At 50.4% G+C, this 24,145-nt stretch overlaps 1 protein-coding gene across 1 annotated transcript; it reads left to right on the top strand.

Annotated features, from left to right (window-relative positions):
• The first annotated feature begins 14,656 nt into the window (after window positions 1-14,656).
• On the top strand, window positions 14,657-21,491 carry RPS3 (ribosomal protein S3). Its single transcript, XM_082048454.1, has 7 exons — window positions 14,657-14,757; window positions 16,424-16,554; window positions 16,808-16,901; window positions 17,988-18,082; window positions 18,816-19,003; window positions 20,256-20,452; window positions 21,420-21,491. The coding sequence occupies exons 1-6, from the start codon at window positions 14,728-14,730 to the stop codon at window positions 20,447-20,449; spliced, it is 732 nt and encodes a 243-aa protein (XP_081904580.1). The 5' UTR covers window positions 14,657-14,727; the 3' UTR covers window positions 20,450-20,452; window positions 21,420-21,491.
• Window positions 21,492-24,145: the final 2,654 nt, after the last annotated feature.

Raw genomic sequence — 24,145 nt, 5'->3', positions numbered from 1 at the left:
GAGTTGATTTTAAACCAGAAAAATTGGCATTTTTCTCAGGAATGAGGTGACAGAAATGATTCCTACTCCTTAAAAAAAGGAGGAAGGGGCTCCGTATGGCAGCAAGGGAAGAGATAAGGGGGGACTGTGGCTGAGGAATGTACAAGGCGACTGAGAACATTGGTAACGCTGGGAGATGACACCGCGTTTGGATGCCAGAAGAGAAAGAACCTGTGGAGCGAAGCCCCTTTTGGAAGCTTTGGAAGAAAACCAGAGGGAAATAGTGAGTGCTGGGACTTCCCAGGAACTTCAATGAAAGGACACGAGGGCTCCCCTTGGGGTGTTTGAGCCAGCAGAGACGAGACTAAGACTTGTTAAGGCGTGAAAGCGGCGGGAGGTTTCAGAGGCCGTGGTTCTGTAAATCCAGCTTTAGGGCACCTTGTGCTAATCCAAGACTGCTGTGGTCACACGCAATGATCCGGGTAAAGTCCGGCCACGAGCTCAGATGTGTCCAAAATGCTTTTGATGGGTTCAGTTCTGTACCAGCAGGCCGGGTTTTATCTGTCCGCGTCGCTCTAATGCGCCAAATCAGGCTCTGCACGGCCCCTTGCAGACAACGCAGCGAGAAGAAGCTGGTGTGAGTTCTGTGCTGTCCTTGGAGCTGGTTCAGCAGAGACAAAACGGTGCTGGGGCTGGTTCAGCTTTGTGTTGGTGAATACTTGGTTCTGAAATGAAAAAGCAAACTGGGAAAACCATTAAGTTGTTTTGTTTTCTAACGAAGCAGATTTCATTAGGAAATGCCGGTTTGGTAAAACTTTTCAAAGATTTATTGCAGTAGATAAACGAGAACGCTTCAACACTTCAGTCAGTTGTGTGGAAACTTGGGAGAGGACTGACCCGAACCGTGGAGAGACTTGCTGGAAAGTTTTCATTGAATTATAGAATCATAGAATAGTTGGGTTGAAGAGACCTTCCCAGCTCCCCCAGTGCCCCCCCTGCCATGAGCAGGGACATCTTCACCAGCTCAGGTTGCTCAGAGCCCCGTCCAGCCTGGCCTGGGATGTCTCCAGGGATGGTTCATCTACCACCTCTCTGGCCAACCTGGGCCAGGCTCTCACCACCCTCAGCGCAACAATTTCTTCCTCCCGTCCGGCCTGATTGAAAGAGGGAGCGCTGAATTCTCCGCTCAGTGACATTCAAGGCATCACAGCAGAGGGAGGTGACTGGATCGGTACATCCGTTGCAATCTCCTTTGACCCAGCTCTCATCTTCTGAATGTCTCGTACTTGTCGGTTTATGATTGAGCTTGGCTTTGCAAATCCAGGTCTCCCCGCACCGTAAATCAGCGCCGCTTCCCTCGACCGGCGTTACCACGTCCCGGCTCTCGCGGTAGAGACCACGCTGCGTGTGAGATTAAATACCAGGCGGTTAATGTTCCTAGAAAGGAAACCCGCATCACGGGCGATTCTCAGCCTACCACAAATTGCTGTCGAGGTCACTGCAAATTATTATCCAAGGACGCTGGCAGAGCATAATTGTTCTCGGATAACGAGGGGGATCTCATGTTAATTCAGCTGGCACAGCCGTTACGACTAATAGCGGGGAACTGCTGCCGTCGCTTTCGAAATTATCCGACTGAGCTAACCCGAGGATGAGGAGACGATTCATTGATTTGGAGTCCTCGCCAGACGTAGATGGAGATAATTCTAGGGTGTTAGGGGTATTATTCCGACAGAAAAGCGGGCTTGGTAAATACTTTTCATTTATTTATTAGCCCCTGCAAAACAGTTGTGTTGTATTGCAGCTTGAATGTTTTATTTAGAGATGTGAATAGCTGAGATACCGAAAATAAGAGCTTTCTGGATGGCAGTCATTTGATATTTTTGCTGAAACTGCTTGTTTTCTAAAGCAAATAGCCACTCAAACTGCTGGTTTGAGCTCACCCTTTATTTAAAGCTATTTGTAAAAGATTAAAAAAAACAAGGTGTTAGGTTTGCTGCTCTGCTTTTGCATTCTGCTCAGGTGTCTTTTCCTTCTTCATGGCTCTTTTGCAAGGCGGCTTCTGAGGACTCTGCTTAATGTCCTAGAAAATAACCTTGTGCTTAGACGAAGCGCTGTTTTATCACCGCTGCTCTCTTGCTGTTTCCTGGGGGTGGAGAATCGCCTGCGGCAGCAGGACAAAGCCAGAGCCAGGTTGTTGCTGAGCTGCTCCCGAGCGTGGGGTGTTCCTGCCCAGCAGGGCCGGCTGACCCCAGGGAATGGCAGAAGATGTGCCAGGGGAGGTTTAGGTTGGACATGAGGGAAACGTTCTTCACCCAGAGGGTGCTGGACACTGAACAGGCTCCCCAGGGAGGTGTCACGGCCCCAAGCCTGACAGTGTTCAAGAAGAGACTGGACAACATCCTCAGACACACGGTGTGAACTGTGGGGTTGTCCTGTGCAGGGACAGGAGTTGGACTCCATGATCCTCATGGGTCTCTCCCAACCCAGGACATTCTGTGATTCTATAATTTTCACTGACATTTTCACACGGCAAACCATGAGTTACAAAACTGAGATGTCCCTAGTGTGAAGGGTGGGCTGGAACCCCAAAACTCAGCTGTCAATGAGACCTCAGAGGGCATGTTGCCCCATTAGTGCTCAGTCTTGTCCTCTTGCCAACGGCCATTAGAAGGAACTGCAGGATGGAGGTCAGCCGGCGCTGGGGCACAAAGCCTCCCCGAGGAGCCCCGGTGTTGGATTACAAGTGCGGACGCTGCCTATTTAACGCCTTCAGCTTCGTCCTCTCCATTGCTAAGTTGTTTTGCTTCCCCCAGCCCAAACAGGGAGGTGACACAGCTGAAATCTTTTTGAGGCACAGCTCTGACACCAAGGATTTGGGTGTGGAGATTGGTCCTTCCGCCAAGTCCTGCTGCAGACTTATCAACTCACATCACCCTCAAGATCATCGAGTCCAACCGTTAACCCACCCCTGGCACTGCCCCATGTCCCTGAGAACCTCTGTCCGTCTGTCCAACCCTCCAGGGATGGTGACTCCAGCACTGCCCTGGGCAGCCTGTTCCAATGCCCCACAGCCCTTTGGGGAAGAAATTGTTCCCCACATCCAACCTCAACCTCCCCTGGCGCAACTTGAGGCCGTTTCCTCTGCTCCTGGCGCTTGTTCCTGGGGAGCAGAGCCCGACCCCCCCTGGCTCCAAGCTCCTTTCAGGCAGTTCAGAGATCAGAAGGTCTCCCCTCAGCTCCTGTTCTCCAGCTGAACCCCCCAGGTCCCTCAGCCGCTCCCATCACACTTGTGCTCCAGCCCCTCACCAGCTCCGTTCCCTTCTCTCAACTCGCTCCAGCACCTCAAGGCCTTTCTTGGTGTGAGGGGCCCAAAACTGCCCCCAGGATTGGCGGTTTGGCCTCCCCAGGTCCCAGCACAGGGACGGTCACTGCCCTGGGCCTGCTGGCCACACCAGTGCTGGTACCAGCCAGGATGCTGGTGGCCTCTTGGCCACCTGGGCACACGCTGGCTCATGTTCAGCCGCTGGCACCAACACCCCCAGCCCCTTTTCCACCGGGCACTTTCCAGCCGCTCTTTCCCGAGCCTGGGGTTGCTGAGCTGACTGAAATCAGCGACAGAAAGCGTGGGGAGCAAAACCAGTTTGCCAAACACAGGTGCAATGGATAAGTCACTCGTGTCCTCTCCTCCACAGCCAGACGTTCTCCTCTGCCCCTGTGCAAGAGGGAAAAAGCTTGTGAGCATCGCCCAGACATCCTACCACAACGTTAGGAAATGTTTGCTGATGGGAGGAAAAGCTCCTCAGCCTTTGTCTCCAATGCACTGCGGCGTCTTTGTGAAAAATATAAAAGGGGTGTAATTTTTTGGCGTGATATTTCTCCTGCTGTAATTATTGCTTTTAGTCACCTCATTACCAAGCAGAGAACGGAGCATAAGGCTGGAGGTAGCAGCACAATGGGGAGAAGGCACGTGGAGATTTTGGGCTGTGTTTTCTCACTCTCTGCCTTGGGGCATTAATATTTTTTCCTCCAGGACCAGCTTTCCAGGAGAAAATCAAAAGGCACATGAAGAGGTAGCAGGAGAAAAACAGCAGCAGGAAGAGCCTTCAATCAGCCCGACACCGAGATCATCAGCTGGAGAGGCTTTGGCCAGATGAGCTCATTAAGCATGAACATCCCTTATTACAGCAGCCCCTGTGCTGCTGTGGTTTGGGGCAAGAAAGCAGCAGCAGGAAGCGAGGAGCCTGAAATTTGGCATTACAGCACTTTCCCCTTCTCCACTTTTTCAATATAAAGCAGCAAAAATGGCTCTTGTGGGATCTGCGCTTGCCTGGGGCATGGGGAACCCACACTGTTCCTTGCTTGCAGGCCAGAGGAACAAAGTGGCCTCAGGTTGCACCAAGAGAGTTTGAGGTTGGATGTGGGGAACAATTTCTTCCCCAAAGGGCTGTGGGGCATTGGAACAGGCTGCCCAGGGCAGTGCTGGAGTCACCATCCCTGGAGGGTTGGACAGACGGACATGAGGTTCTCAGGGACATGGGGCAGTGCCAGGGGTGGGTTATGGTTGCAATCTATCTTGAGGTTCTTTTCCAACAAAAATGATTCTCTGATTCTATGAAAATCAAACACTTTTTCTGCACTTTCTACCCCATGACCTCATTAATGTTTATAAATATGGAAAGCGTGAGTGTCAGGAGGATGGAGCCAGGCTCTTCTCAGTGACAACCAATGGTAGGACAAGCGGCAATGGGTACAAACTGGAACACAGGAGGTTCCACTTAAATATGAGAAGAAATTTGTTCCCAGTGAGGGTGGCAGAGCCTGGCCCAGGCTGCCCAGGGAGGCTGTGGAGTCTCCTTCTGTGCAGACATTCCAACCCGCCTGGACACCTTCCTGTGTAACCTCATCTGGGTGTTCCTGCTCCATGGGGGGATTGCACTGGATGAGCTTTCCAGGTCCCTTCCAACCCCTCACATTCTGCGATTCTGTGATCCTGAGCGCACGCCCCGTGCATGCACATCCACATCCCTCTCATTGGAGGCCTGAGCTCTCCACATCCTCATGTGTCATGTAACCACCGTTAAACCACAAGCTGCCGTTTCAGGGAGCACATGGAAAATCAGGTAATGGCCTTTGCGACCGGCCTTATCTCAGCGCGTCTGGTACAAATGCACCCATAAATCATGGTAAAACGCGGTACGCAGGGGAAAACAGCCGCCTCCTGCCCTCTGTTTTTTTCCTGGAGCTTGAAAGCTGATTAAGAATCACTTACTTAAGCTGATGGGTTTCAAGTGATACAACCAGGGCAAACTGCTCTCCTCGAGATGCCCATTAAAGTTTCAATTTACGTACCTCGCACAGAGCTGGAGGGCTGGGGTGTGAGCTGCTGGAATGACCTCTGTTAGCAGCCAGTCAGTTCATTAAATAGTAAAGAGCCAAACAATTTCCAGCTAAATAGCACACCGAGCATCCTTATTCCATTTCCTGTTTTTAAAGGAAGTATAAATTATTTACTAATGTGCTTAAAGTCCTTTAAGCGGATCCAGGCAGTGAAGCAAAATCTTGTTTACAGGAGGCAGATGCCCAAAGGAAAGTGTCGAAGACATGGACCCATTTGTGAGCAGTCGCTGAAACACTGCCATCGATTTACCGGCTTTAATGGAGATAATGGGCCAGGACTACAATTGAGTCAGGCTGGTGGGTTGGACTCTGTTTTGGTAACGATTTGGTGATGAAGTTTATAGATGAAGTTTATAGATGAAGTCCAGAAAATCTCTGGTGCAGAACTTTTAGGGTTTGAACAATTGGCATGTTTATGGATTTTTGTGTTTGAGCCTCATCACTTGAAAGTTTTAATCCCGTTCTCACGCGTGTGAAGTCTCCTCCTGGAGACTTCTCCTTCCAGAGCTGTATTTTACTAAACCACAGTTATTCATCCTTAGCGTAGACCTGAACTGTTTCTGCCCCAGTTTTAATCCTGCTCTTGGATTCCTTTAGCAGGAAAGGGGACGGGACTGGGGCAGCTGAGCTCTGTCTCTGCCTGGAAACACCTTTTCCCCTCCCTATGCCGCAGGATCGCGCCACCTTCCACTGCCGGACTTAGTCCCCCGTGTTCTTGCCAAGCCAAGAAACAGTAAATCCTCCCACGTGTACAAAAGGTCTGTAAATGTGGCCCTGACTCCGGCTCCTCCCGACCACGTTTCCACTCCATCTCGACACATTCGGATGGTTTCCGTGGGCTGCTCCGTGTGGGAAGGGGCTCACTGGAGCTGGGCTTGGCCTTCACGGGGACACAGCACGGTTCTCAGGGACTTTTCCAGAGCTCCCAGTTGTGAGCAACTTGGCGAGGGGATTTTTAACAGATGTGGCAATTCAACTCGAACGGGAGCAGCTGCTCCGACTGCAATAAACTATAATACTCTGGCTTTTGCAATAAAACTCCCATCTGAGTCAGACTTTGCAAATGCTTTACAACTGGTGCTTGCCATTCATCATATCTCTACTGGAATTACTTTCCAGGACTGGTCTCCATTCATTTCATGCAAACTATCTCTTCTTGTCCATCTCTACCCTGGGTTTCATTTTCCACAGCTGCTTGCTGGGAAAATTCATTAACTCTGTGGTGCGGCTGATTAAATTGCTGGTTGTAGGGACGCTGATTCGGATGTTTTTCTTTTCTAGGCCTCTGGCTGCTGTACAAAAAGGTGGTGTGAGGTAGATTGAACTTGGAGCGTTGACCTTGGTCTTGTTTCTTGGTGTCACAGCAGGGCCTGGGAGCTTTGGATGCGGTTTAGGGTCTTGGGAACGTGGGACGGCCAGCCTGTCCCTCTGAGGATGCTGATGGCGAAATTTTGGGACCCCTCTCAGGACACATGGAGACAACAGCATCTTGCAGACATAAAGTTGGGTCGGTGCATCAAGCTGTATGGCCTGTCCCGGCACCCAGCCTTGTCCCAGCTGAGCAGAACTGACGGAAACAAGTCTGGGCAATGTGTCTGAACAGATCTTCACCCACGTCGGTATTTTGGATTGCTCGTGCTCAGATTACTCTGTTTTAGGGGAATGGTTCATTTGCAATGAAACATTCCACTAATTAAGGGAGGTGAAGAGACCTTCTGCCCTTGGCTTCTTGTAGACGTGATCCTGGTCCCCTCCTCTGGTCCCAGCAGCACTGGGCTGCCACGGCGCAGCTCCTGGCCCACCCCGGGGCTTCGGCTTAAGCTGAGGTTTCTGCTCCGTTCTCCGTTTCCCATCGCAGACATTCAACCCTGATACCAGTCCATGACAGGAGAGCTTCCTCACCACTGAGAAATGTGGTCAGAGCTGATGGGTGTAAATGCTTTTTATTTTCCTCCTTTAAGTGATTTGGTTATTGCTGTAATCATCACATGTTTTCCATCTGATTTTCATTGCCATCTGATTTTCATCATTCCCAACCATCAGATTTCTTGCTGCTAGGGGCAGCTCTTTCCTTGCAGAGGCCATCTCGGTTTTCCACAGCTCCTCCTTGCTGTTCCTCAGGCCTTCAGTTGTCCAGGGGGTCCTTAGTCCGGTGTCACAGGTCCAGGAGTCTCTGCCCTGACACCATCCTACCGGTTCAGTTGGCTTCAGTCAATAAATCTATATCCATATGGATCCTTCCAAGCAGCCACCCTTTCCTTTATCACCAGCTCCATCCCTACAGCTGCAGGCAGACAAGCTCAGCTGCTGTGAAAAGAGTGATCTTAGGGGTGCAAGTGCCATCCTTCCACCAGCCCAAAAAGTTTATTGGGGAAGGAGGCGAATTTTCGGGGCTTGGAAGAGTGAGGACCTGCTCTTGAGAGGCGCTTTCGGGGTCTGCTGCAGATGGAGACAGGGTCTCTGTTGAGGTTGTAATCCCTGTAGCATGGCCCCAAGGACTGTGCCACAGCTTGTTTGGCAGGGAGAAAATCAGGAGAAACGGGAGGTTTTCCAAACTGCTGAGGTATATCCAGAGAGGTGATGGGGCTTCTCCTGTCCTGCGTGGGGACACAGCTCATAGCTTGACATCGCGCAGGTATCTGAACCCAAGGGACCACAGGACCGATGTTTTACCTCCCTCTCATTAAACTCAGTTTGCATCTTGCTCTGCGGGCACAGGTGGAAGAGGCCGGATTGGGCTGCAGCTGCCCCACGTCGCAGGGGAACGGGTGTCTCGGCGCAGCAGGAAGGGGCAGGCCCTGTGCTTCTGTCCAGGCACCGTTTTGATGATGCTGAGGCTGTTCCCTTGTGTTTTAGAATCATAGAATCATTTTGGTTGGAAAAGACCCTCAAGATCGTCGAGTTCACACCCCTGGCACTGCCCCATGTCCTGAGAACCTCATGTCCGTCTGTCCAACCCTCCAGGGATGGTGACTCCAGCACTGCCCTGGGCAGCCTGTTCCAATGCCCCACAGCCCTTTGGGGAAGAAATTGTTCCCCACATCCAACCTCAACCTCCCCTGGTGCAATTTGAGGCCATTTCCTCTGGTCCTGGCGCTTGTTCCTCAGATGAGACCGACCCTTCCCTCGCTACACCCTCCTTTCAGGGTGCAATTCCATTGCAGAGAGCAATTTTCTTCCTTTTGCAAAGCCAGCACAGTCCTTGGATACCTGCAGGATCTCTCTGCAGCACCAGCAATTTTTGCTGCATGAAAGCAGCAACAATGGCAATCAGGGACCTTCCCATGCAGGATGTTTGCTCCCAAAACCACCTTTTGCCATCACCCAGGGAAAACACGGGTCATCCTAAAATCCAGCGTGCCTGTGACCCGGGAAAGCTGCCGGCTGTCCTGGCCCCTTCACTGCAAAGGGCTGCCAGCCCCTCCTGGATGCTCTGAACGGGAGCCAGGTTCCCGGGGAGAAAACGCGGGGATTCCAGTTTAATTGAGCCTGTTCAATGGCCTTGGGCTGCTATAAACCATGTCGCTGTCTGGGCAATGAAAGGAACCAGGGGGAGGCAGGACAGCTCCTGATTCCCAAACCTGCTCCACACTGGCATCCCCCACAGCGAGGAAACCTGCTGCAGCTCCAGCCAACCGACCAGCCTCGCTGGGGCTGGGAATCATAGAATCATGGAATAATTTGGGTTGGAAAGGACCTTCAAAGCTCCCCCAGTGCCACCCCTGCCATGAGCAGGGACATCTTCACCAGCTCAGGTTGCTCAGAGCCCCGTCCAGCCTGGCCTGGGATGTCTCCAGGGATGGTTCATCCACCACCTCTCTGGCCAACCTGGGACAGGCTCTCACCACCCCCATTGTAAAAAAATTTCTTCCTTACATCTGGCCTGAACGACAACCCTTTGCTTTGCTGGACCAGCACCGAGCTCTCCAGGATGAAGGGTGCAGGCACATCACAGCTTTTTCAGGATGCTGCCAGCTTCCATTTCAGCAGGGATGGAGCGGAGGTGAATCCATCCCCGTTGGGTTGCAGACAGCATCTTGGAGCATCACCACTTATCTCTGGGAATCGCACTGGCCGGCTCGGGCTGCAGACGGGGACGGCCGAGCCAAGGGAGGAATCCCACGTTGCTATTTGTGGAAGGGACTGAAATGTTCCCGGCTGTGAAGGCCCCAGCTCGGAGCCCACTGGCTTAGCCGGGCTGTGTCTGGGGGGAGAGGGGACATTCCCTTGCTGCCTAACGCCACCAAGGCCCCTGCTTTGTACCAGGGTGCAGCTTGACCCCGACTCTGGTTGTCAATGCTGACCCTGAAATGCTGACACAACACATAGTTTCTCCTTAATAGGGCATGGAAAAGGCGATTCACGTCAGGGCCAGGCTTTTTTGCTAATGTTGTGCCTTTCCCTGTCTTTATATGATCCAGAAATACATGGGTTGAGCCCCTCTTGGATAAACTCAGCCTAAAAAAAAAAAATATGATCTTGGGCAGATACTTCCTGCTCTGGAAGCATCGTGGTCCCAAGCTGGAAACCAGCAGAGTGGGTTTTGTGCAGGTTTGGAGGGTCTTTTCTTAAAAAATGTTTTGAGCCCCTGGTTAACAGGCTCTTGGGTTCAAATCCCTACACAGAGACATCCTTAGCTCCTGGTCACTTCTCCAAACCAGTGTCTGACGGTCTGGCATTACCCTGGGGTGAGGATCTCAAACGCAGATGTTCCTTCAACTTGTCCCCAAGTGCCACCCCCAGACTTGACCACCTTCATGGCCATTTGAGCAAGATGTTCCTGCCTGGCCCCCATCCCCCTCCCGCAATTTGCTGCTCTCTCTTTGATGCTCACAGGCTGCTGTGGAGCTGGGCTGGAGCAGAGGAACGAGCAGGGTTTTAAATAACCTCCCCCAAAATATATGTGTGTTTGTGTTGGATCGTTTCTGGGAGCTGGTTCACAGCGGGGCTCCAGAAACAGCGGGATGGGCCGTGGAGGGGGGAGGAAGGGGCAGGGGTGAGGGAGGAAAGAGGGGGAGCGATTCTCAGCCTCTTTGCTGCCAGGGAAAATGCGACACTGCACCACGCTGGAAAACAAAAAAGGAAAGGTTTTCCCACAGATGAGATTTCTCCTGCTAATCTTGTGTCTCAGTGATGGGGTGGGGAAAAGTCACACACACACTCACTCTTGTTTGGGTCTGCTGCTGTGTCTCTCAGTCCTGTGGTCCATCCAGACGGATTAGACTGGCCTTTTGGCTTTAGTATCTCCTGCTAAGGTGGTGCCCTGTGGTATTTTCCTACCTGCATTAAATCCCAGGCATCCTCCTGAACTCGCCTGCAGCTCGGCCTCAGCACCGTGCAGCCCAACAGCCCCAGCTCCTCTTGTGGATAAGGCTCAGCTGGTCCCTCTGAGGACGGTGAGAAGCAACCTGCAGACTCAGATGGGGGGACAGAAATGAGGGCGCCTTACAGCCAGGACGATTTCTTGCAGATGTAGGGTTGAATGAGGCATTGGTGGTGATTTATACGGTGCTAGGAAGGGAGCAACACCTCTTCTGCCACCGGCACATGAGCTGGCTTTTCTGTGCCCAGGGATGCAGCTGGAGAATCACAGAATCCATCAAATCCAACCATAACCCAACCCCAGCACTACCCCATGTCCCTGAGAACCTCATCTCTGTGTCTGTTCAACCCCTCCAGGGATGGTGACTCCAGCACTGCCCTGGGCAGCCTGTTCCAATGCCCGACACCCCTCTGGGGAAGAAATTGTTCCCCAGATCCAACCTCAGCCTCCCCTGGCGCAACTTGAGGCCGTTTCCTCTGCTCCTGGCGCTTGTTCCTGGGGAGCAGAGCCGGAGTCCCCCTTGACTCCAAGCTCCTTTCAGGCAGTTCAGAGATCAGAAGATCTCCCCCTCCCAGCTCCTTTTCCGCCGGGCACTTTCCAGCCGCTCTTCCCCGAGCCTGTAGCGCTGCCTGGGGTTGCTGTGACCCAAGTGCAGGATCCAGCACTTGGCCTTGGTGAACCTCACACAATTGGCCTCAGAAAAGCACCAAGAGCTCACAAGCATCTCAACAGCTATTTCTGCCCACACTACAGGAGGCCGGTCGAAGCCCTGGGCTCCCAGTGCCCCCTAAAACCTGGTTGCAGCCTGGCCGCAGTCTCACTCCCCAGGGGAGAGATTGGGAAGAGATAGATGGAGCTGTTGCTCCTAATTTGTGCAAGAGGAAATCCCCATGGACAGCAACTGGCACTTGAGGAGCATGGAGATGACAAGAGAGGGGAGGATGGGGCCACTAGAGAGACCACCAAGGTCAGCGTGTTTGGGCAGCCTGAGAGCGAGGGAAGAGTTGGAGCAGAGGATGGTGGGCACGACTGTGGGGAAGGGGGGACAGGAGTGAGGGACAGCATCTTCTGCTGTGTCCGTTCGATCTGGAGAGATCCCAGCCCTCTGCAGAGGGTGGGGAGAGAGGATGCAGGGTGGAGGATGAGGGACAGCCAAGCCTGGGCTGGTGCAGATGAAGGGAAGGAGTTGGTTGAGGGCAGGGTGTGATGGTTGGAAACGCCAGAAGTGAGAGAAAGGTGTTTGGTGACAACAAGAGGGGGCACAAGTCCCTCACCAGCAGCTGACTTGGCAAAGTGGACCATGGGCTGCTCCGGACAGGCTCTGCTTCACCGATGTCTCTGTCACTCCTTAAATCCTGGAGAAACGAATCCCTGGGGAAGAGGGAGGGGGGAAATGAGGAGAAACACGAAGCTTTTCCCACCCTTGTCGCCATCTCCACTGACATCTAGTGGCAAAATAATCTTTCCCCTGTCAGAGAGAAGAGCTGGCTCCTTCCAGGCACTGCGGCCTCCCCACTGCTCCCTGCAGCGATATTGGGCTGCGTGTTGGAAGGAGAGGTGTTTGCCAGCACTGTACTGGTCATACTGGTATTCCCTGCATGGTTATGTCTCAATGAGGCAACTCTAAGTAAACTGGTCTGTGTCAGATACCTCACGCTCCCAGGTGGGAAAGGTCGCGCTTCTGTCCTCGCTCCGAGGGTCGGTACCAGCTCCAGAGCGGAGCTGCCTCCTCCTCGCTGTTCCCAGAGTGATGCTGACTGTCACCCGACACATCTATAGAATCATAGAACCGTTTCAGTTGGAAGAGACCCTCAGGATCATCGAGTCCAACCATAACCTAGACTAACCCCAGCACTAAGCCATGTCCCTAAAAACCTCATCTCCGTCTGTCCAACCCTCCAGGGATGGTGACTCCAGCACTGCCCTGGGCAGCCTGTTCCAATGCCCCACAGCCCTTTGGGGAAGAAATTGTTCCCCACATCCAACCTCAACCTCCCCTGGCGCAACTTGAGGCTGTTTCCTCTGCTCCTGGCGCTTGTTCCTGGGGAGCAGAGCCCGACCCCCCCTGGCTCCAAGCTCCTTTCAGGCAGTTCAGAGATCAGAAGGTCTCCCCTCAGCTCCTGTTCTCCAGCTGAACCCCCCAGGTCCCTCAGCCGCTCCCATCACACTTGTGCTCCAGTCCCTCACCAGCTTTGTCACCCTCCTCTGTGCTCTCTCTAGTGCCTCAATTTCCTTTTTATGATGAGGGTCCCAAAACTGCCCCCAGGATTGGCAGTTTGGCCTCCCCAGGTCCCAGCACAGGGACGGTCACTGCCCTGGGCCTGCTGGCCACACCAGTGCTGGTACCAGCCAGGATGCTGGTGGCCTCTTGGCCACCTGGGCACACGCTGGCTCATGTTCAGCCGCTGGCACCAACACCCCCAGCTCCTTTTCCGCCGGGCACTTTCCAGCCGCTCTTCCCCGAGCCTGTAGCGCTGCCTGGGGTTGCTGTGACCCCAGGGCAGGACCCGGCACTTGGCCTTGGTGAACCTCAGACAATTGGCCTCAGCCCATCGATCCAGCCGGGCCAGACCCCTCTGTGTGGCCTTCCCACCCTCCAGCACATCAACACTCCACCCAACTTGGTGTCACCTGCAAACTCACTGAGGGTGCACTCGATCCCCTCACGAGTCCCCTTATGGGGACCTTTGCTCTTCAGCTTTGCACAACTTGAGCAGTCTAGCCCAAAAACAGAGGCAGTGGGGGAGACAGAGGATCAGATGGAATTATTTACAGGGCCATTAAGTGTTGTTTTCCTATTTCTTCTTACTTATTTTTTGGTAATTCTAACATTTAATTTCTTCTTCTGTTGCAAAGATGCAATGGGGTCTATGCATTCACGGCTATGCAATGCCCCTGCCTTCACCCGTGGCCACTTATTTTCTGCAAGGCTTTCCCAAAGAAGCCTTACAAAAAGTCAAATAGCTCATTTTGACCTTTATTTTTGCCCTCATCCCCCTATCTGGTGGCTCCTTTCCAGAAGATTTGCAAAGCAGAAATTCCCTTTGCTGGCTCTTCCCAAACAGACCGTATTTACCCACCGGCGTGTGGGTATTTTCATGTATCATTTCTACCCGTTATTATAATTTCTAGTTGAAGTGGCACAACCAACCCCCTGTAATCCCCTACAAACCCCGGACCATTTATAATAATAACAATAAAAAAGCCATTTTCCCCATCTTCGACCACCACAGGAGAAATCCCATCTTACTGGTACTAATTTAACTCAGTGCCCAGACTGCAGAGGTGATAATATGATTATAGGAGGAAAAATATCCCGCAGAAGATCTGCCCTGGAGCCACAACTGTCCTGTTGGCCGAATTATTTGTCTTTTAGTGAGGTGTAGAGCCCTCGAGATGCTGCACACAAGTTAGACCTGCAATAGCTGTAAGTTTACAGTTAGATATCATTCATATTTACAGTTAACTATTGATAGTTAATAGCTATTGTTAACATTTACATAAAGCAGCAAATTATGGGGTAATAGTAGAGCATCCTCTGGTAGCAAAGGCTCCTCATTTTCCACTGGAAATTAACCAAATAACCTGTGATTTTCACACCTTTTTCCTCATGAGCTTTGGGTACCTAAAAAATAAAGGTTAAAAAGGCTGTTAGGAGCCTGTTAGGGGGGACTGTGCTGTTCCCCTCACCTCAGGCTGCGCTCCCCTCACAGCACGGCGAAGAGAAGGTGTCTTTATTACCAGAGGACGCCCCCAGGTAGCAAATCGGGGTGAATTATATCGGTTTTGTAGCCGCTTTAATGCGGGTTGTGGGCGTTCACAGCCTGTCTGGGCGGGAAAACCCACTGACAGGTTCCAGCCTCCCCAACATGGCGGCGCGTCAGCACCGGGGAGACTACATTTCCCATCGGCCCCCGCCCGCCGACCCACGTGATCGCGGCGGCCCAATGGGGAGCGGCGGAAGGCAGATATAGCCCTCCCTCTGGGAAAGGTTCCCTCCTTTCCGCCGGGCGGCGCGGCTCAAGATGGCGGTGCAGATCTCCAAGAAGCGCAAGGTGAGGGCGGCGGCCCGGCTCGCCGCAGCTTTGGGGCGCCTCCATACCGGCGGGGTCGCGTCGGAGGAGGCCCCGGGCTTCGCCGGGGCGGGGCGGCGGGGTGGGGATGGCGGCGGATGCGGGAGGATGGCGGCGGATTGCGGCTGGGCGGCCCGGCGGGGAACATGGCGGCGGGAGGCCGGGGTGAGGGAGTGCGCGGGGGGCCCTGCGCAGAGCACGGGGCGGGGGGAGAGCGCGGGGGGGCAGCCATGATTCCCTCTCTCAGCCCTCCCTGGGGCCTGTGCTGAGCCCTGGGCCCTGGCGAGGCTCCATCTGCAGAACTGTGTCCAGTGTCCGGGCTGGACTGGGCAGAGAAGAACCGGATGAAGTTCAACAAGGGCAAGTTTAGGATCCTGGGGAGTGACAACCGCAGGCACCAGGACAGGTTGGGGTTGACCTGCTGGAAAGCAGCTTTGCGGAGAAAGACCTGGGAGTTCTGGAGAACAACAGGTTGACCATGAGTCAACAATGTGCCCTGTGGCCAAGAGGCCAATAGTACCTGGGCTACCTAGGAAGAGTGACCAGCAGGTTGAGGGAGGTTCCTCCCCCTCTGCTCTGCCCTGGTGAGGCAGAATCTGGAGCATTGGGTCCAGTTCTGGGCTCCCCAGTTTAAGAAGGACAAGGAATTACTGAGGAGAGTCCAGTGGTGGGCTACGAAGATGCTGAGGGGTCTGGAGCATCTTTGTGATGAGGAGACACTGAGAGAGCTGGTGCTGTTGAGCTGGAGAAGAGAAGCTGAGAGGGATGTGATCAATGGATCAATATCTCAGGGTGGGTGTCAGAGGATGGACCAGACTCTGTTCAGTGGTGCCCAACGCCAGGGTGAGGGGCAACGGGCACAGACTGAAACACAGGAGGCTCCATCTGAACATGAGGAGAAACTTCTTTACTAGTAGAGAGGTGCCAGAGCCTGGCCCAGGCTGCCCAGAGCGGGTGTGGAGTCTCCTTATCTGGAGACATTGAAACCCGCCTGGACATGACCCTGTGTGATCCGCTCTGGTGACCCTGCGTGAGCAGGTGGGTTGGGCTGGGGGATCTCCAAAGGTCCCTTCAACCCCAACCATCCTGTGGTTTTGTGACTCCCTGATCAGAGGGTGCAGGAGTCTGCCTGTCTTGGAGAAGGGGGAGGTTTGGCGCCTGTGCATTGTAAGGGTAGAAGTGGGAGCCCTGGCAGCAGGATTTGTGGGGCTCATAAAGGGATGTGCCCTCTGAAATTATTTTATGTAATTCCATACCAAATCAGAAGTGCCACTGCAAGACATAGCTACGATTTCTGCCTGAGGTCGATCAGGCAGTGATGTAGGCTCCTGCTAGAATTGAATTGAATTGTCTCTGGGAGCTTCAGGAGAAATGCTTTTATTTGTCCCCACTGATACTTCCTCTCTGTGGGGGAAGAAGCTGTCAGTCTGCAGTATGATCATAGAATCATTTCAGTTGGAAGAGACCCTTAAGATAATCTAAATTTAGCCCTAAATAATGTCCCTAAGAACTTCATCTGTATGTTTTTAAAACCTCTCCAGGGATGGTGATCCCAGGGATGAATTGCTCCTAAACTCATTAAGTGAAAATTGTGTGTTCAGGCTGTTTGCTTTGACACGATCCATTTGTTGTTGTTTTATTTTTTTAGTTTGTTGCTGACGGTATCTTCAAAGCTGAGCTGAATGAGTTTCTGACTCGTGAACTGGCTGAAGATGGGTACTCGGGCGTTGAAGTCCGGGTCACTCCAACCAGGACTGAGATTATCATACTTGCCACCAGGTAACTGCGGTGCTGCTGCTGACTCCATGGGTGCTGTACAAGGCTGTAAGGGATTCTACTGCTGGCTGAAGATTAAAGCAATAAATAGTAGGGTAATCTACTTGAGAAAGAGATCCTAAAGTGATCTTTAGTGACAGAGTAGTGCTACAACCCCTAAACTAAGTTATATACTCGTCTTGGAAGCTCTCTGGGATGGTTACAGGCTCAGGTGTGGAGACACTTTTCTCAGTCATACTGTACTTTTTTTTTCCAGAACTCAGAATGTCCTGGGTGAGAAAGGCCGCCGCATCCGGGAGCTGACGGCTGTCGTGCAGAAGAGGTTTGGATTCCCTGAGGGAAGCGTTGAGGTAAAACTGTCTCGGTTAGAACAGGAGTACGTGGGTTGTGCACTTAGATTTATGTGCTGTCTGGATGGTGTCAGCTGAAAGGGGGTTTGACTTGAAGATAACTTGGGATGTGGTTTGCCTGTTAACACTCCTGCATGGAAATACAAAATACTTTGCTCTTTGTGGTATTTTAAGTGCTGTCGCTTTGGCTGTTTTCTCTGATTTCCCAACAAGGAGGATGCAAATAAAACTTTTAAAGCTTGTCTCTAGATATTTTCTAGAGAATGTTGCTGTCTCAATATTGAAGTGAGAAGGAGCTTAATGTTTTGTACTTGTGTGTTACCATTTCCCTTATTGAATTCATAATGCTTCTGTCCTTATAAAGAAACTGTTTCGGTGCAGAAGGATCATTGACATTTTTGATTAAAAAGGACAATAAAGTGACCGGCAGTGTTTGAAATCTGGTGGCTGTACTTGCACTTTTCTCTAAAACAAATTAGCGGTGGGGGGCAGTGTGTGTTCTGGGGTAATGCTCAGATTTATTCCTGCTTGGCCAGTGTTGTTGGATCACATTGTACAGTGCAAATTGCTGATTATCTCCAGCAAATGCTTAAACACAGTGGCACAAACTCACACAGCACATCAGAATTTGTCAGCTCTAGGAATATTGTGTGCATGATTTGGAACGTCTGCTTCTTCTGAAGTATCAGACTTTGGGCTTTTGGAGATGTTATATTTAATACACTCTCACAGCTTTTAAAAATCAAAGCTTTTCTTAGATTTGATTTTAATACTTAAGTAGACTTACGTAACTGATGTAAAAACTGTCTGAAGTTTTTGGGGTTGTTTGGATACCTCTCTCCAGTGATATGGAGTATTTTAAGTCTGTTGGAAGCAGCAGCTCTTTGAGACTGCACCATGGATATTTTATTAGTCTCCTGACTTTCAGTGGAGCATTGTGAGTGTTTCTCAGCTCTGCCAGGAGCAGGAAACGGGCACTAAAGGAGTTAAGGGAGTGTAGTGCCCGGGGATAAAACTTCTGCATGTTAAATTAAAAGTATCTTGAAATACATCCCTGTTTCTGAGTTTACCTCTTTTCCTTTCTAGCTCTATGCTGAGAAGGTGGCCACGAGAGGTCTGTGCGCAATCGCTCAGGCAGAGTCCCTGCGGTACAAACTTCTGGGAGGTTTAGCGGTGCGTCGGTGAGTAGAGCAAGTTGAGCGTGATTGCACAGTGAGGAAGTGTGGGATTCAAATACCATTTCATAAAAAAAACTGCTGACTTGCCTTTAGTTTGAAAATTTAACCTAGTCATACTGCGCTTGGAAAGGACAGTTCATATTTGTTATAATTCTACCATATAGCAGCTTTTTGTTTAATACGCAGTTACTTTTGATAGTAATTGCTAGATAACGTATTTCAGATTTAAAAGTTGAAGTCATAGAGTATATTAGATTACACGTTGTCTGGCTGGTGTGCATAAAGCTTGCTTTTATTTCTTTGTGAATAAATGGGTGGAAGAGTGAAACACAATTTCAGGCCTTCTGGCTGAATTGTAGTTCAGGTGACAGTGGCCTTGCCTCTCAAGTCCCTTCGGTGACGACAAGATGACGAGTCAGAAGCGGGTGGCTCTTGTTGCGGTGCCTCTGCAGTGTCACGTTCTGTGATGCTGCGTGCGGTTCTTCAACAGGAGCGTCCTGTCATCGTTGATTGATTTAGAGGCATTTGTCTGAGAAGGGACCAGGAGCCACACTCCTGACATGTTACAAAGAATTGTCACCATTCCTACAACCTTACAAGGACCTTAAGTCACAAGAGTTTTCTTAGGCTGCTAAAACAGTGTCTGTGCTTGAAACTGCGGTAGAATGCCTCCACAGAGCCGTGTGGGTTTGGCAGTGGGAGTAATGCGGTGGCTCTTGCTGCTCTTTTCCTTCAGAGCCTGCTACGGTGTGCTCCGCTTCATCATGGAGAGCGGTGCCAAGGGTTGTGAGGTGGTTGTGTCTGGCAAACTCAGGGGTCAGCGTGCCAAATCCATGAAGTTTGTGGATGGCCTGATGATCCACAGTGGAGACCCAGTGAATTACTACGTCGACACAGCTGTGCGTCACGTCCTTCTGCGGCAGGGTGAGTGGCTGGGATGCAGATCCCTTTGCAGCTCTTTGGGTTCCTTCTACTCGTGCTTCAGAGCCAGAAGATCTCAACTCCTGCTGTCTCGTACCTGCAGGTTGGAGGTTCCCTCTGTCACCTGTGGGGTGGCAATTCACATGACTTTGATCCTGCAAAGTGGTTTAATTGTGCTACCACTAGTTGTGCTGACTCTGAAAATCTGTTTTCTTGGGCTTTTGCAACTGAGGTCTCACTGTGGAGTTTGCACAGTACATCTGGGGTAGAACTTTATTTGTGTTACATGAATGGGAAATGGAGAAAGGGGCCTTCAGCAGAGGACAGAATTTCATATAGTCATCCCAGTCATCCACTTTTCTAGTGGTGGGGATTGAATGTTTCCAGTTGAGAACGGGGCTTCAGTTTTTCAAGATACTAGTGTGCTGTGGCCTCTGAGGTTGGTAGCAAAACACCTTACAAATGGAACACATATTGAGTTTAAGAGCTGTTGGCAGTTGGGATTCCTAGGGGCTGGCAGACAGAACGCGAGTGCTACAAGACCCACGAAAAACAAGTGTCAGACGCTTTTCCCCCGTAACTGCGCCCTGGCAAGTCCTCCCAGCTAAACCAGCCAAGCCTGCTTACACTTGGCCTTCCCTCTGGTAAAATGCAAATTACTTCTGCATCTAAATTGGCTTTGGGTTATTTAATTGCAGAACACTTGATGTAGGGATACCAGTATAGGCAAAGCTGCTCTTCACCTTCCCTTCAGTGATGATACGATGACGAGTCAGAAGGGATGTCCGTGTGTCACTGCTGCCTGTTCAGTGCCATGTTCTGTGGTGCTGTGCTGAGGCTGCCTTGGCCAGGACATCCTACTCATTGGATGATTTAGAGGCATTTGTCTGAGAAGGGATACAAAAGAAGAAAAAAGTGCAATTTCCTAGGAAAGTGAGCAGAGTTATCCCAGGAAGGACAGGGTTTAAAACCAGGGTTAGCCTGGTTTAAGTATATAGCATGTTTTTAGTCCCAGGCTGCAGTTAGTGAAGGCAATGAATTGGATGAAGGTAAACACACTGATTTAAAATGCACAGTAATTAGATTTTTAAGCTTTAGCACATTTGTGTTAATCAGCTTGCGTCTTCAGTGTTGTCAGGAGATGTTCATAGTGCGGATGGCATATTTTATAACCTTGAAGCTTGTCTCTGCTCCAGGTGTGCTTGATACTTTGTGTCAAATTAGCACGCCTGTGTTGTCCTGTCGCTCTTTGCAGGAGTACTGGGAATCAAAGTAAAGATTATGTTGCCTTGGGACCCAAGTGGAAAGATTGGCCCCAAAAAACCTCTGCCAGACCATGTCAGCATCGTGGAACCCAAAGAAGAGATCTTGCCCACCACCCCTATTTCAGAGCAGAAAGGTGGCAAACCAGAACAGCCAGCGATGCCTCAGCCGGTTCCCACTGCCTGAGGGGTAAGTGCCTGTGATGGGTGAGAGGTAGTTTTGGTGAGAATCCATGCCGAAAAGGTGTTGTGTCACCAAAACCAGATGTCCAGTAGCTGGGATACTGGGAGGAAAAGCTGCTGCCGTTGTACCTGTTGCGGCAATCAGCTGGTTTTAGAGTGTTGCCCTGGATGAAGGTGTAAGACACTGCAAACCTGCTAAGCACACCCTTCAGTGACGATGTGATGACGAGTCTGAAAGGGAATGTCCTTGTCCAAGTGCCCTTTTTTGTGTTGTGTTCTACAGCATGGATTTGGGGACCTTGGGTCACAATTTGAGTGACTTAGAGGCATTTGTCCGAGAAGGGTTCAGTGTCTTGGATATTTTCACATTGTACCATTTGCTACCAGTGTGCAGTTGACTGCGCAAGGTATATATTCCTTATATATACACCTTACCTCATGGGATCCAGTTTGGGATAGACTTAGAAGCCAATAACATTGAGCACAACGTATAGACTAGTTTTGTAAGTAAATAATCGAAGTCTGAAGTCCTGTCTCCTTGAACGAGTAGCTTCTAAGACAGAAATTAAAAACTCAGAGTTGTCTTGAGACCGGCTCTGGGTTGTTCCCAGTGAAAAAGTGCAACTTGCTGCTTTTAAAAGTTTGCTTTGCTTTTTCCGATTAAAGCAGCAGAGGAAGCACAGGGGCTTTTGTGGCCTCTTGTAGAACTTTCTTAGCTGCTGGTGAAAGCCAGGCTGAGTTTTCTAATGGAAACAGGCCTTGTTTGAACAGGGGGGAGAGTTCAGGGACTTTGCAGGGCCACAGTGAAACAAGGGGGTCTGACTTGCAAGATCTGTTCCTGCAAGGAAAATGCAGGAAGGGAGAGATGCCATTTAATTTGAGACCTTGGAGCCTGTTCAGTGTTTTGGGTAGAAGAATGGTTACGGGAAAATGGTTTGTCACCACCTCACTCAGTATTTTGTTTTTCCTTGTAGGGTTTGTAACATCTACAACCAGAAGCTTGACTGTCCTGAAAACATCTCTTAATAAAATCACAAAAGACAGTGTTTGTGGAGGTGCTTTATTTTTTTTGCAAGATATCTTCCAGGAAAGCCTTGCTCTCTCACCTTTGGTATGAAAGGAATTCAGTTGCGTTTCTTCCAGCTTGCTTTACCTTTTTGGAGTGAACTCCTCAGATCCTGATCTAAACAAAATGGGGACAAAAATGCTGATTTCTATGAAGAGCAGCGATCTGGTGTTTAGAGGGCGATGACTGACACCCCATGAACTGGAGTAGTACCAGTACCTCTCCAGTTACATACCAGTCCCTTTCTCTGAGATTTCCAGAAGAGGGAGCTTTTTTAGTGAGGTCCAAAGCAGTTGCAGTAGTTTATACCTTTTCGGCCTGAACTGAAGTGTTACTATGATCTGCTAAATGCTTTTTTCACTTCTGTACATCCATTTCTCTTTAATTATAAAGACATTCACTATGTCACTTTCAGGGCTGTAAACTATATAGGAACATTATAGTTCCTGTTTGGGTCAGGTCACCTTAGTTGGTGGTGATGTGGGGTGAGACAAACTTCTGAGTAGGTATTCACATGTTAGTTGGGGCAAAAAAAGAAGTTACACTCTGGATTTCAAAATTCTGTCTTAAGCTTTGACATTAAAATATATTTAAGTGATTCTTTGAGGCCTGAGCAAACTGTTAATTTGTCACTGTATTAATAACTAGGCTTTAATGAGCTGTAGGATAAGATCTTGAAGTTGATAATAGATAACAAGGTTACTTATGCTATGGAAATACATGGTCTGTAGGCAGGGATGTGTTTTCACTTCTGTTGCTGTATTAATTACCTTTGATGCTGTTCTTTGCGGTCCAGCTGAAGCCCTGCAGATGCACCAGTGAGACTGAGCATTTGGTTCAGTTTCAGGCAGAGATTCTGGTTCTGTCAGCTCCTTTCTCAGGGTATTTTTCCAAGTCTAGTGCAGTAATGGGAAGAGACTGTTGTGCGTATCGTAAGAGATTATTTTGGGCACAGGATCGAGGCTTTGTTTTGTTCAGGTTTTGAGAAATTTAAAACCTGTTGCATTAACAAAAAAATGTACAAATCTGCGAAACTTGCTGCTTTAGGAATAGCTTTCACATCCAGATTTGCATTTCCAGGAGTCTTCTCTGAGGGAGCTGGGAGGCAGCTTGTGAACTGGAATTTCATGCTGGCGGTGTTGGGAACTGGTCCGTCAGCAGCGCGTGTGGATGCGTGAGCCTCAGCCTTCCTGTTCCCAGCTTCTCTGGCTGGGGACCTGGTGATGTCTGTCAGAAACACGTGTCTTACGGTGTCAGAGAAGGAGGCTGATTTTGGGTTTCTGTGCACATCTTTCAGTGGAGAGTTGTCACGTTAGATGAGCAGGAAATGTGTGAAAGCTGGAAGGTCTGAAGCAATAGAAGAGTGACCTGCAATGCAGGGCACTGTGTGTTGTGACTAAATTCTTACATATGCTTGATGATGACAGGGTAGAAATTTCTCCTGCAGTCCTCCAGTGAGGGTTGGCTTTCCTGCAGATCACTCACATCTCTGTTTTGAAGCCTTCCAACCCAGTCCATTAGACTGTTAATCTCACTGATGGAATCAAGAGATGTTTAGTTGCTTGTAAGATCAAGAGATGTACGAGTAGTATAAAATTGTTATTGCCGTACCTCTCTTCTTGCTAGATCCATCGTGTTGTGAGAAGTTGAGGACAACAAGGATTATCGCTCTGGTGAGACCCCCCTGCAGTGCTGGTCCAGCACAGGACACACATGGACCTGCTGGAGAGGAGCCCCAGAAATGATCTGAGGCTGGAACAGTTCTGCTGGGAGGACAGGCTGAGAGAGTTGGGGTGTTCAGCTGGAGAAGAAAAGCTCTGCAGATACCTTAGTGTGGCCTTTCTGGACTTGGAAGGGGCTGAGAAGAAAGATGGGGACAGACTTTTGAGCAGGGCCTGTTGTGATAGGACAGGGGGTGATGGTTTTAAACTAAAGAAGGGAGATTCACGCCAGACATGAGGAAGAAATGTTGTACCCCGAGGGTGGTGAGAGCCTGTCCCAGGTTGTCCAGAGAGGTGGTGGATGAACCATCCCTGGAGACATCCCAGGCCAGGCTGGACGGGGCTCTGAGCAACCTGAGCTGGTGAAGATGTCCCTGCTCATGGCAGGGGTGGCACTGGGAGAGCTTTGAAGTTCCCTTCCAACCTGGACTGTTCCATGATTCTATGATTATCCCATAATGGTCAAGGTTTGCACGTGTGAACCGAAGCCCTCATGGCTGGAGTAAATGACCATCGTAATGAGCTGTTTAAAGCTGCTAAAGGAGAGAGGTTGGGAACTTGTTCAATTCCCCATGTTGTGAGGGTGCCATCCTCCCTAGGATGAAAAACCTGAGTATTTAAAGCTGTTTGCATGACGAGGTGGGGATAGGATGAGCTCAGGAGCTCTGGAAAGCTTTGAACTTCCTTGTGGTGGTCTTCTTCCAGGTTGATGATGTTCCTGGGCTGTTACAGTTACTGCTGGAGGTTGCTGCTGTAATTTGCTGCAGTGGAACTCTGATTTGGCAAAGCATACGGTGCTTTTTTGGTCTGTGAGGAGCTCCGTGCCGATGTGTGTGCTCGCGCATCCCATATAAATGCTATTTTTGGCCCAGAGAGAAGGGGAGATGTTCATGGCTTTATTTTTCCCTTCCGA

Source organism: Streptopelia decaocto (assembly GCF_964273445.1).
Source record: "Streptopelia decaocto genome assembly, chromosome: 1".
Classification (NCBI taxonomy): domain Eukaryota; kingdom Metazoa; phylum Chordata; class Aves; order Columbiformes; family Columbidae; genus Streptopelia; species Streptopelia decaocto.
This window is presented reverse-complemented; position numbering and strand designations above follow the sequence as displayed.

Excerpts from the sequence above, each read along its gene's own strand:
- RPS3 (XM_082048454.1), top strand. The coding sequence starts at position 14,728 with ATGGCGGTGCAGATCTCCAAGAAGCGCAAG. Across the intron at positions 16,555-16,807 it reads ATTATCATACTTGCCACCAG|AACTCAGAATGTCCTGGGTG; the intron begins GTAACTGCGGTG and ends TTTTTTTTCCAG. Across the intron at positions 19,004-20,255 it reads TCACGTCCTTCTGCGGCAGG|GAGTACTGGGAATCAAAGTA; the intron begins GTGAGTGGCTGG and ends CGCTCTTTGCAG.